The following is a 13,329-nucleotide window of genomic DNA, read 5'->3' as shown; positions in this document are numbered from 1 at the left end:
GCCGCAGGTGATGCAAGTGGTGAGGGAACAGATCATGCGAGCCCTTACCGCCAAGCCTAACTCCCTGGACCAGTTCAAAAGTCGCCTTCAGAACCTGAGCTACACGGAGATCCTGAAGATCCGTCAGTCCGAGAGAATGAACCAAGAAGACTTTCAGTCCCGCCCCATCCTGTGAGTTCACAGCCGCCGATTTAAAATGGCTGACATTTTACACCGTTATCTTGACTGGTTTATAATATGCAGTGAAGTCAAATTACCGGCGAATCTGATTTATGGCACATGTTAATGTAAATTTGAAAGCTCCACCATTGCATCTTAAGCCAATTAGTTGAAACCCGGAGTGAGTGTTAATGTCTGTTAACGCAAGACTAAGTGTGAGATAGGGCAGCACTTAGTTCCTGTTACCGAAGAAAGTTGCCACTGTAATGTCCCCTAATTTGGTGTGAATTCCTCTGAAGTATTTCACTCACATGGAACGATTTAGCGGTGATAACTAGTGGCTAATTGCTTTGACATTTTAGCCATAGCAACTCAAAAGATGCTTGTTAATATGTAATGAAGGTAGTAGGGTTACCATGTTAGGTTTCTTCTCCAGATGTCATGAACCGTCTTTTAAAGGCCTGAATGGTTAAAAAAGACTGTAAACGTCAGATGTCCTTGGCCTCTGGCAGAAGGGCCACCCGTGGGTGTGGGTGCTGGTCTCTCGGCCTCTCAGAGGAGCCTGACAGGCTGTGGGCTGGATGCGTTCCCCCGCCACTCTGACCAGTATCTTTCAAACAGGGAGCTGCGGGAGAAGATCCAGCCGGAGATCATGGAGCTCATCAAACAGCAGAGACTCAACCGGCTGTGTGAAGGAACCTGCTTCCGGAAGATCAGCTGTCGGAGGCGCCAAGGTGGGTCCCCTGGCTGTCGCCATCGTGCTCATGGGTACCATGGTCGAGCGTGTCACAGACTGGTTGTCACGGTGACAGATGCTCTCCAAATCACTGACACTTCACACTCGTCCAGAATCCTTAACCGGATGGAATCTCCCTGTATTCCTTTCGAGGAAAAAAAAAAACATTTATTCTGTTTATAAAGTTTCTTGGTCCAACCCTACCTTTGTGGTTTTGATCCGGTCATTCGTTTCGAGTGATTTAATGAGGGCTCTGTGTGTGCGGAGGGCACTGACAGCAGCCTGACATTTTGAAATGTCCAAAGTTGTTATCCATTTTCAGAGATCTGCATTGTTCCACAAAGCTTTTTTTTTTGTGTGTCACACCCCCCTCCTCCACCGCCCCCAAAATATGCCCTTAACTGCTCATACTGCGATGTGCCTGTATCGATCCCCTTAATGGATAGACTGACTGATTTGATCTGCTCTCTGCTGAGGAGGCCAGATGCTGCACTTAACATCAGGATCGTATGACCCTTAAGAAGATAACCGGACACTTTGAGATCCTGGCCGGAGGATGCTTTACATTCCTGGCTGTATTATGGCTGCTGCAGACCCCCTCAAATCTGTGTTACCAGCTGGTATTTCCTGCTAATTCTTGAGGAAACGTGTGTTTTTATATATATATAAAAAGGACCATTCACGCGATGTGCCATGAAACGTGTACATCCTGTGGTTCCAGCTTTAAATCTGGTCTTCTTCTGCTCTTCTTCTGGCTGGAGCAGCTTCTCCTTTCGAGTGACCCTCAAGCCGTGACAGCTATAATAATAATAATGATAATAATAATAATAAAGCTATAAAGCTCTTGCATTCCCATCGCGAGCGTTCTGTGGATCGCTGGAGCCCATATGCGCCCTCTCAATTGCTAGGAGGAGCTGAATAATGTCGGGAAAGACTCGGTAGCAAACCGTGTCTGTTTGCCTGTTTAATTTAGCACTTTTCACATTTGGAGGGTATTAAATTACCCAGAGACCTGTTTTGTCAGCTCCCTGTTCCTCCTGTGAAGACTTGGCTCCTCCTCTGCCGGGTCACACATTCAGTATTCTGCCTATCTGCCCTCAAAGGGAGGAGGAAATGTCGTGTGGCAGTTGGGTTTTTGCTACAAACCCTGTGCCACACTAGAGCTCCTTGGAGAAAGTTTGGCTGTGTGAGGATCTGTAGACATCATGTCCTCTCTCTGGATTCAAAAGTCATTACATGAAGTGTCACCGGTCCGTCGTTGTGATGGCCATTTTATCTCCTGCCGTTCTTTATAGGGCTGGGTCTCTGCCCATTTTGCAGTTCCCCGACCCAGGCGGAGGGTGGCACCGATCTTGGCCCGATTACAAACCAGTCCTGACATTTTCGGAAAAATAAATCACCCCCTAGTATGCTGGAGACCCCTGCCTTCTGCAGAATTTTAATTAGATGAGTAAACCTGAATTAGCCGTCTCGCGTGAGCACTTGGCTGAAAGCCTCATGGACCCCTTAACAAATCGTCTGCTTTTCATCAGCGGAACACCCGGGTAACGACTCCCCGTTTGACCTCTGCGTTTGGTAGGATTCTGCAAAAAGCGGATTTCTGTTCAGCTTATGCGTGGTATTCAGAACAGGCATGTGGATTCTGAAGCAGGTGCTAAAATGTAGCATTTCTAAAGCGGAATGAAGCTGACCCTACCGGGGGGGGGGGGGGGTGAGGGGTACATCACACTGTGTTGTGATGCAGCATTGTACAACACCAACATGCACCATGCAATATTAAAATTATACTGCTCTGTGCTATGTTACAACCTATTAAGCTATGCTACACCACACTATGCTATTAAGGAATCCAATGCTATACCAATTAAGTAAGACCAAATTCTCAGACTGCTAGCATTTGGCTGGGTCAGCAGAGGGCAGGTCATGTAGTTTTGGGTTATTTAATGTTTGGCCCTTAAACATGCTAATATATATTTTCTGCTTCATTTGTGGGTTTGCAAGTTAGATATTTTTGGCTTGAGAGTATAGGGTCCGGATGTGAGGATCATGCCACAAACGATTCTCATTTTTAAGTCTGTCAGCAGTTGCTTCCGATGCCACAAAGCCTTCCGTGGGCACCCCATAGATAAATGCCATGGGAGACCCTGCCAAGTGTCTATTTTCAGCGTTTACAATTTGGACGGGTCATCCCAGTCGCTTGCCAGCAATCGCCCTTCTCGCCCTAGGCTGTCCTCACCTGCTCTCTCAGGATTTGGCACCTTTCTACCTGTCCAGACATCCTCCCCAACCCCCAAACCCCTCAACACCCAATGGTGCCCGAACACTGCAGGTCCATGAGTTTGCGTATTAAAATATAACATAAAACAGGAAGGCTTATTTAGCTTTGTTTCATGTGACACACCCACACAAAATGGCCGTCTCTAAACCCTCAGTTTTTCTCCCCATTGTTCACTCATGGCCAGGCGGCACTCTTACACTCTAGACCAGGGGTCACCAACATGGTGCCCACGGGCACCAGGATGCCCCCAAGGACCACATGAGTCGCCCACGGACCTGTTCCTAAAATAGCACAACTCACTAGTGAGCAGCGTCTACAATTTTATTTTATCCTGTTGCTATTCTTCTTTAATCACATTTGCATTTATATAGATTTGAAAATGACAATATCTAAAAAAAGCATTTAAAACATGTTTATTATACATGAAGTTTAGGAGGGCGTTTCAAACTGATAGCCCTTCGTATGGCTCAGTAGCCATGAAGTAGGTCTTAGTTTCAAAAAAGGTTAGTGACTCCTGCTGTAGACGCCCAACCACCTTAGTCTGTCCTTCAGCTTTTTCTCCTCTCCATCACTCCCACAGACAAATTCTGGTACTGCCGCCTGTCGCCGAACCACAAAGTCCTGCACTATGGCGACCTGGAGGAGCACCCCCAAGGAGAGGTGCCGCATGACTCCCTGCAAGACAAGCGTGAGAATTGCTCTACTGGAACGTTCAGCTTTAGAAATGGGTTTTAAATTGTAACTTACTGCAGATGAATAGTTATCAAATGTAAAACGTGACTTTGACGATCGCCCTGGAAGTTTAAAAAGATGAAGCAGCTGTTAACAGTTTCTCCCCGTCTCCGTCTGCCTCCTTCCCTCTGAAGTGCCCGTGGCCGACATCAAAGCAGTCGTGACTGGGAAAGACTGTCCACACATGAAGGAGAAGGGGGCCCTCAAACAGAACAAGGCAAGTTCGCCTTTGACGTCGTGTACGAGGGGATGCATGTCGGTCTCCTGGAGAGCATTGCATAGCGGCCGTCCTTCCCATTTAGGCCCCCCTCCTCCATGATGATTCATAGATTTTTATGGATGATCCATGGAGTTTATGTTAGGGGTCAGATTTTAAAAAAATTTTGGCTAGTAGACAAGAGGTGTCCAGCCCAGCGGAGAAGTCGAAGATAATGAGTCATCTGGGCGTTTAATGGACGCACAGTGTCAAGATCGAGATTGATGCAAGTGATTCTAGAGGAGGAGGGGAATTAAATGTCAGGGACACTATGATAAGGATGGAAACAGGGTCACGAGAAAAAGCCCAGGATGGATGAGGGACCCTGTGGATCTCTGCACGTCACCAAGTCTGTCCTTGGAAGCTCACCTTGGTTTGAATGCAGTGCTGGTTGAGCTCCTTCTGTCTGACAGTGTTTTGGCCCCTGTTGCCACCACCTCCCCCCTCCCCTGCTGGCCCTATTCCTGCTGAGATTTTGTCATGTGAGGCCTGAAAAGAATTGGAGCAGGAGCTTTGGTAGCCAGCTGAGCTGACCTTATTGGTCCAGCAATTCACGACATTCTTGCCCAGTAGCAGCCACATCGCATGCCATCATAGTGGAGAGTGAGTGAGTCATAGAGGTCTGAAATAGGCAAGGCCACACCCGTTGGAATGTACCGGAGCAGCCTGTACAGAATAATGATTCCAGCCAGGTGGAAATGGATTCAAAATTGCTGTTCTTAAATGTGCTTGGTTTGACAAAAAGCAGTTCTGCATGAGATGACCTTTTTTTTTTCTTAGCAAAGGTACCGTGAAACGCCCCGCTTTCTCAAAGCAGTTAACTTGAGGGTATAATTGACTGTAACCATTCAGATTCTACCAAGACATTCAGTAAATGTACAGTGCGAACACATCCGGTCCATTTTTACTGGACAATCCGCTTGGGTCGTCGATGCAACAATGCTTCCCAGAGAATTAGAATTGTTCCGCTACATATGACGGTGCTAATTTTGTTTAAGAGCCGATGAATAAAAAAATGAAAAATTGCTTTATTGTTAGTCTATTTTTAAAAATAGGGTTTAGTCGTGTTAAATAAGTAAACAAGGTTTTGAGACAAATTAACAACAGTGGACCGTTAAACGTCAACATTAGCTGGGCAGGCAGCCCGTGTTTTTCCGGAAATTTGCAGTGCAGGGCGTGCCAGTTTAACACTTACTATGTCAGAAAATGGGCCTGTTACGGTAGTATGTGAAGTGTGCTCCCTCATCTATGATCTCGACACACAAAATGCCGTGTCGCCTGACGATTCACCGTCCTCCTCCGCGACAGCCGAATCCGCCTGAAGGAGATGTGTGACACGCCGTCTGGTGTCTCCTATCTGTAAAATTTGCGATTTGGCTGAGGGAAAAAAAAAAAACTTGACAGTTCTGGGGGGAGCGGTTGAATTTCTGTGACAGTGTGGCTTATCTCATCACAGGAAGTTCTGGAACTGGCTTTCTCGGTTTTGTATGACTCAGATGAATATTTGAACTTCATCGCACCCGATAAGCATGAGGTAAGTAAGGATTATTCTGATTTTCATAGACATTCGGCAAGCTTAAAGAAATTATCTTGGAAATGAGCTATTACCATGCAATGGGTGGAAAATGAGTAATTTACAATCAGCAGTTATCTTTCTTTGTGCTGACTGATGTGCGCGTTCCCTATGAATCCCGTCTCCGATGTCTACATCATGAACTCGCCTTCTAGTGAGCTGCTGTCAGTGACCAGGGATGTGGGCCTCATCACGGGCAGTGATTTCATTGTTTGGCACGGTGTGTTTCAGTACTGCATGTGGACGGATGGCTTGAACGCTCTGCTGGGGAAGGAGATGACCAGTGATTTCACTAAGACTGACCTGGACACTCTGCTAAGCATGGAGATGAAGCTCCGCCTCCTCGACCTCGAGAACATCCAGATTCCTGAGGCTCCGCCCCCCATTCCCAAAGAGCCGAGCAACTATGACTTTGTTTACGACTGCAACTAGCTACCAACTGGACCAATCATTTCTTACCTGTACTGGAAAAGAACCTTTTAAAATGACTTGTAAGGAAAAAGAACAGAAATGGGTCAGTCTTCTTTTTTTGCCACAATTGCTAAAATTACTTTTTTAAAGGTGTATTTTAATGTATTAGCACTTAACAACTTTACAGTGAGGCCTTCTGAAGTTGTTACACCACCAGTGAGGCCATGATGGCCGATCCTTGAAAAGGCCACGAAATGTCTGGTGTTCACATCTCAAAATCCCCACACCACAGCCTAGGCACCTGCGAAGGGGACCCATACCGAGGTCATTCCACTCCTCCAAGCTGTCACCCGTCATGTTGATGTAGAATATTCTTTGTGCAAGGTGAAGTCTGCTTTCTTAAATTATCTTTTGGTTTTTTTTGGGGTGGGGGGAGGGGGGGGTATCGGCTGCAGGACAGTTTCCAAGCCTCGGGGGGGGGGGGGGTTGTAGTTTTTGGCCTGCAGTGAACTGGCAGCTATAGTCGAGAGAAAAGAGGGGGGCGAGTGACATCCAGCATTTATCTTAACACCTGTAAACCATATTGTACGCCTGCTTCACAGACTGTTAAATGAAGTGCATCTTGTACGTTACACACATGTACGAGGAAAATCCATCCAGTGTATCCACTCTGCAAAAGAAGTGTTTTCGGTCTACCCCTGAATTCATGGGCATGTCTGACGTCTGCAAACTATCCTTATCCTCACTTAATTCCAGTCTGGCTCCCCCCACCCCCTTCCCATATCAGCCGTAGCAACTCTGAAGCAATACATGCTTTTGTTTCCAGGCTGGTGTAACTTAAGCGATCTTTGTGAAGCTGCCAAGTAGTTAGTATTACAACATTGTTCCTGTCAGTCTCAGCAGTGGGTCTTTATTAATTTCCCCTCAGAGTTCTTGCTGCCTATTTGGATGTATGTGTACGTTTAATTTAAATTGAATAAATTGTTCCTTTCATACATTTGTTAGCGTTTAATGCCCTAAAATCAGCTGTTTACATTAAAGCCTAATTGAATTTACTCTGTGTTATTTACTCTTTCTGTAGACTACATCAGGTTTTGTCTGGTTCATAAAGAGGTCTGTCCAGATTTCAGCCACAGGTGGTCTTGTTCACGTTTATCGGTTAGTCCTCAGTTATTGCAAAATCATTTCTGTTGACAAAATCCCGTTCTGCCTGCCTGAAGACGCATGTTGGGTAGTTGGGGGAGGAGGTGGCGACTTTGGGCGAAACGATGTCCACGGAGTCGTAAAAAGTTCGAAATTGCCTCAGCTATTCGAATCCTACTGTCGCGGTGATGGCTTTCATTTGCAGGATCAGCTGCTGCTATTTCACGTCGCTTGATCGGGGGCGGCGGCGGTGCAGGACCTACAGTTCTCCATCGTCACTGTTAATTGAACAGTAAGATGCATTGTTTAGACCGGATGCTTGTCTCAAATGCGGTGTGAATCGTGCTACAGATCAACAAAAACAATGAAACAGTACTCGTGTGTTGATCTATATAAATAATCGCCATTTTAAAATAGTTGAACCTGTTGTCATGGGAACTCCAGATAATTAAATTGGTTTCAAAAATTAAATTTTCAGCGTTTTGATTTGTAAAGAGCGTGTATGAAATGTTAAAGATGTACTGCTCGCTCGGATTTCATAAGCAGCAAACATTAAACATTGCATTTTTATTACATCGCCACCAGTCAGACTTGCCCGTGATTTATTTGTGGAAAGTCTAAAGGGATCTGATTCCAGATTTCACTGCAAAACAGGACTAATAATGGACACGTTTTCTGTAAGATTTATATATATATTGAAGTGTTATTGAGCATATTTGGAGTAACCCATCAATGCTAACCCTAACTACGAGCGAAAAAACGAGGTTATACGTACGGTGTCAGGACAGATGTGCCTGGCTCATAATGGCTTTCAATTCGTCATGCGCGCACGTGCCTTTGGGGGCATTCTGCTGAGAGGGTCTCACCTCGCGACCAGCGCGAAAAGTCATCTGTGTTCTCAGCAGGAGCGTGACTGACAGTCACAGCGCCCCTCTGTGGCCTGGAGGAGACGCATCGCCTTGTACACAGGTGAGAATAATGTGTCCCATAAGCACGAGTAGCTGAGAAGACGGTGTTCTGGTGGCCTTGGTGTCATCTGTCTGTGGCTTCAAATTACTATAAATGGAGTGATTTATTTCCCCTCATCTACATGAAATAAACGGACTGAGGTCTATCACCAATCCAATTGGAGTTTATCAAAGGCTTTGAAATGAACCCTTTAATTACACCTTGATGTGAACAAGCCCAAAACCGTGTGATAAATCTGTCTGGAGGGTCTTTAGACTGAGCCTCGAGCAAGACTGCCAGCTACTGCGCAGTATTCAGCTAAGCAGCAGATTTGTCCAGCAGATCATTATGGTCACATCTATTTTTACACAATTCAGGTTTTTGAAGTGCATTATAAAGTACTCTCTGTCAGCTTAATTTTTCCAGCAGTTGTTCATCTTTATTCTATTTTAAGTTTAAGGATATAAAAAAAATAATTAACTATTTTTTTATTTAGTTTTGAAGTGCATTTCAGTGCAGTGTGAGGGTTTAAAAAAATGTTTAAAAACTTTGTCAAGGTGAACAAAGTCATTGTCAAACATGCTGAGATTTGCACACATCCCTTCTTGAATACTAAACTGTTTGCATGTTGTTTAATTGAACCGTTGCCTGTTTTATTTTCTGAGATTACACTGGTCTGTTGTTCAGTTTCTCTATGATGAATTGCCTTTGCAAAGTCTAATCTTATACCTTCTAGCGAAAAAAGAAATGGTGTTGGGCATATCTGACACTTCCGGTCAAGGGTGATTCATTTCTTCCCCTCTGAGGTCCCTGGCTTAGACAGCCCTTTTCCCAGCTGTATGGACTGTTCCCCGGCCCCCATGCTCAGAAGCAGGGGTGTGGAGCGGCAGTTTAATGCAGAGTCAGAGCTGCGTGATTGGTCCGCTATGTCACGATCACCTTAGTATGCGCTCCGATGCTCTATATGTCATTTGCAGAAGTACAGGCACATTGTAATACTCCTTTGAGACATACACCAACATATACAGTTGAGAGCGAAACCTGGTCTGAGCGCAGGGTCAGGCTATTTATCTGACACCCCCGGATCATTTTGGGGAGGTTAAGAGCATTGCTCAAGGGCCCAATGGAGATTATTCTAACTATTTTGGCAAACACATGATTCAAACATGCAACCTTCTGATGACAAGCAGAGAGCCACTGAAATCTCCTGACGATTGACTAATTTGGAAAGCCGGGGTTGGGGGTGGGGGGGCGCACTCACCAGTGCTGACACTCAGCAGGACTGCCGGTCAGGACACTGTCTTGCTGAGATCACATGGCTATGAAACGCTGAGCTGTAACCTGACCTGAATTACGCAGCATCACTTGTGTTCAGCGAAGTGGATTTCATGTGCTTATGACTGAGCTGTTACTAAAAGATGAAATTATTATGGGGTTATTTTCTGAGGCTGCTCATTTAATTTAATAAAAGTCCCGTGAGTTGATTGATAAATACACGGCTGTCACGTGTGCTATTACTGCATCCCCATTACGATCCTTTCTCTTTGGCTTCTGACAAACATATCAAATGCAGCCCTTCCGGGTGCTGAAAATGGCCAGATGTTACTCTGATCATCCGCGGACACAAGCCGTACCGGCCTCTGGATCAGGCAGCGCTGTCGTCGGCAAGTTAAACAGCACAGAGACGCTCTCATTTCATTATTTATAGAACGTCGTTCCGCTCGATGGCCGGTGGATGAAATGCACGCCGGGCCTGTGAATGAAATAACGGATCGCTGCAGCTTTGCGCCAGTCAGATCAAATCAGCTACTTCGCCGACGAGACGTTTTGTACCCCGTCGTACAGCACAGACATGGCTCCGCATGGCTGCTTTTACGAAGCGGAGTCCGGCCGCCGCGAATGGAGGGGGCCGCCGCAACATCAGCATGCTGGAAACTGCTGCGTCTAGCGTAACCCGCGAATGCGCCAAGTATAGATGCAACTGCTATTTATCTCTTAAAAATTAAACGCACTCCTTTTGGGGCCATTCTTATTAATCGCAGTTCCATATTAAGATATCTGAACATCTGGGATTTGCTGCTGATTCTTAAAATGATTGTTTTGTTAACGTTATATCACAACGATTGTCAAGTATTTCAGTTGTACAGAGAGCTGTAATTAATAATAAGTGTACCCCCACGCTTTTGTATTGTACTTTGAGCTTTTACTGACTTTGTCACAGGGCACATTGTGTCCCAGGAAAAGTTACGCAGTTCTGAATTTTTATTTCATTGCATTTATTATTTTTAAAATAATGAACAGTTTTGTGTCTAGGCAGAATAGACTTATAACCCTAATGTAGGCGATTTAAACGTAGCAAAAAAAACAAAGGGGTATTTTTTAGTTTTGGTCCTCGAAAAATTGTCTGATGTGCTTGATAAGGACTAAGTCTTAAAGTGTAATAGTAGAATTTACCTTTACATTAAGTTTAATATGCAGGGAGGCTGGTATGGAAGACATCGCAGTAAGGATGTGAATCTCCGTCACTGAGGCTGTTGAGATATACATATCAAAGCATTGTCACCGATCTGATACATTAAAGAGACAAAAGAAGAACTGCTAATGCGATACCATATGATTCACGATTTGACGCAATGCGATTCAAAAGAATATGACGCTATGCTGTTTAATATGGTACATGTATAGAAACAGATTAGAAATGGTGAATCAATTAAAATGTAAAATTATCAGCCACATTTCTACATAGGCCTAATAAAGGCATAGGGTCTCTACTAATAGGCTTATATATGAATAAATTGGATTTTACCAATGCAAAGATGGTAGAAACGGTGCAACCCGAATTCATCTGTAATTATATCCGGTGCACATTTCCTTAATTGGGACAATTGCATTGCGAAATTTATACTGATGCACCGATGCACACCAGCCAATCTTACCATCCCTTAAAGGAATTGATAAGTGATGAAGATGAACTGTTAAAAAATGACAAAGTGCAGGACTGAATGCCTGTTCTTAGAGGTAGCATTGAGTTACATCAAGTGTGCTGGTGTATTTTCTCAAAGGGTCCCAGGGATGTTGTGTGGCATTTGTTCATTGATTTGAGTGATTCCCTTTATGAGGAGGAAGCTATTAAAAATCGGGGCAAAGTTTTATCTTTTTAAAGGTCTTCTTTTGGGTTTCTTTCCTGGTCCATCTTTGCATGTTCTTCCCATGTTCACAATGGGTTTCCTCTGTATATCACAGTTTCTATCCATGGTCCACATAATCTTCTTAAGCATAATTTCCACTGTAATGCTGTACTGGATGAATGGCTTTGGAGAAGCGATGATGGATAAACCTATTTTCTTATTCTTTATTCTCTAGGTACAGAATTATACAGGAAGATTAAAACATCTCTTCGGAAATAATTCCTGTCCCCCAGGGCCTTGGGGAAAGATTAATATAGTGCTGTGATTTAATTAAATGTTGCACAGTTCAGGATTGGTTCGTCATGACTGCACTGAGTGTGGCAGAGTGGTATGTGCTGCCTGGCACTGATTACAGGCCCCTCCACAACACTGGCCAGTGTATGAGGTGGATGGATGGATGGATGGATGGATGGATGGATGGATGGATGGATGACCACACAATTCTTTTAAGCTCAATTCTTTAAAAAAACAATTTGGGCCTTATGCTTTTAATGAACCATTTGATTTTTGGTTCCATCATGTGAAGGCTGTGTAACAGAGACATCCCTTCATCCATCCATCCATCCATCCATTTTCTAACAGCTGCTATCCCATGTAGCACAAGTCTCCAGCCTGCACATGGGATACCAGTTCATCACGTCCTTAAATTGCTAAATAAATAAAAGTTGCAAAAACATTTTTGCCCCGACAGAGAGTAACTAACCTGATCTTGTGAATCTTCCCTAAAAGGCTCCAGTTATTCACTGTCATGGGTGCGAGTCACTTAAGACTGTTGATAAGAGGACTAATGTGATCCCAGCTTGATTTTTTGAGGCCCAGGTTGGTGTGGATGAAACTCTTTACTGAGAGCAATTTAGCCTGACCTGTTGGGGAACTCAGGTGATTCATATGTCTGTTAACATACCAGCTGTTATTTGAAGCAATTAGCTTAATTGTCGATGACCAGTGGAAGACTGTAGACTTAGGTCTTTTTGTGTATAAATGGAATTGTAAAGAGAATCAGTATCATTTGAAGGAAGATTTATTTAAATATCTGTTTGAGTTTAAAAACCGCCAAATAGCTATTACAGTTACGCATAAAACGGATTGCTTATTTTTGGTGAATATGATTTCACCAAAATTTCAGGATCATGAATTTTTCAGCTCACACTTATGCCCGGGATTCACTTTCATCTGATGAGCTCTTCCTGTTGGTTTCCGGAGGATTCCACCATTTTATGAGGGGTGGGGCCAGGTATGAAATGGAAGCCTGCAGGAAGGGCCCAGGCAGACAAGAAGAGGAAGTAGAGGGCCATCTGAAGCCAGTTAAGCCGACTGCCCTGCGCTGTCCTGCCACATGCAAGGCTGTGATGTCACATGCAAGGCTGTGATGTCACGGGCTGACATCATAATGAGGGTGAAAGAAATCAACAAAATGGCTGGTGTCCTCTTAGCTTAAGGAACCAATGTCAAAATGTCTGTCTCTCCTGCTGAGGCTGAAAAACAAGGTCCCTGACGCATTTTGTCACTAGTTGCCATGACACGGCAGGGTCAGATGGTGAGATCAGCAGCCTATTTTTAATGCCTGAGTGTCAAATCTGTTTCGTGGTCTTGCTATGAACAATGGCCAGCTTTGCTCATCAGTAAATCTGACTCGTAGAGCGATGCTTACAAAGGCTCCTTATGACGACGTCAGTTTTCCACTCCCCCTATTTATTTTTCATTCTCTTCCCGAGGCAGGCAAAAAAAACTGCTGGGTTTTTACATAAAGCCAGCGATAGGGAGACCTTGCAACTTTGCCAGCAGAACCATGCTTAGCAACGCTGCTGCCAGATGCTTGTAGATGGTTCTGCATCTTTCCCCTCTGGGCCTGGAGGAGATAATATTGAGGTAAGATGAGTAACGGACCATGTAACCAGCACCATC

The 13,329-nt window shown here is 44.5% G+C and overlaps 1 protein-coding gene and 1 long non-coding RNA gene across 10 annotated transcripts in view; one reads left to right on the top strand and one right to left on the bottom strand.

The window, feature by feature from the left end:
- Positions 1-6,575, top strand: part of elmo1 (engulfment and cell motility 1 (ced-12 homolog, C. elegans)) — a 293,132-nt gene extending 286,557 nt beyond the window's left edge. For 8 of the 9 annotated variants that reach the window (XM_048994304.1, XM_048994303.1, XM_048994300.1 and 5 more), the window contains 6 exons: positions 8-171; positions 781-893; positions 3,754-3,861; positions 4,040-4,122; positions 5,618-5,695; positions 5,966-6,575. In XM_048994304.1, the coding sequence (XP_048850261.1) occupies positions 8-171; positions 781-893; positions 3,754-3,861; positions 4,040-4,122; positions 5,618-5,695; positions 5,966-6,166 (747 nt within the window). In that variant the 3' untranslated portion in view covers positions 6,167-6,575. Of the gene's footprint in view, positions 1-7; positions 172-780; positions 894-3,753; positions 3,862-4,039; positions 4,127-5,617; positions 5,696-5,965 lie in introns of all 9 variants that reach the window. The other variant, XM_048994297.1, reaches the window with a different exon arrangement.
- Positions 6,576-6,651: 76 nt separating this feature from the next.
- Positions 6,652-8,196, bottom strand: LOC125719578 (uncharacterized). Its single transcript, XR_007385116.1, has 2 exons — positions 8,064-8,196; positions 6,652-7,566 (listed from the first exon to the last, which is right to left on the bottom strand). It is a non-coding gene; the product is annotated as an uncharacterized LOC125719578 (long non-coding RNA).
- Between the last annotated feature and the right edge of the window lie 5,133 nt (positions 8,197-13,329).

The sequence above is a fragment of the Brienomyrus brachyistius genome, chromosome 23 (assembly GCF_023856365.1).
Source record: "Brienomyrus brachyistius isolate T26 chromosome 23, BBRACH_0.4, whole genome shotgun sequence".
NCBI lineage: Eukaryota > Metazoa > Chordata > Actinopteri > Osteoglossiformes > Mormyridae > Brienomyrus > Brienomyrus brachyistius.
The sequence above is the reverse complement of the archived record's forward strand: the minus strand, read 5'-3'. Positions and strand labels throughout refer to the sequence as shown.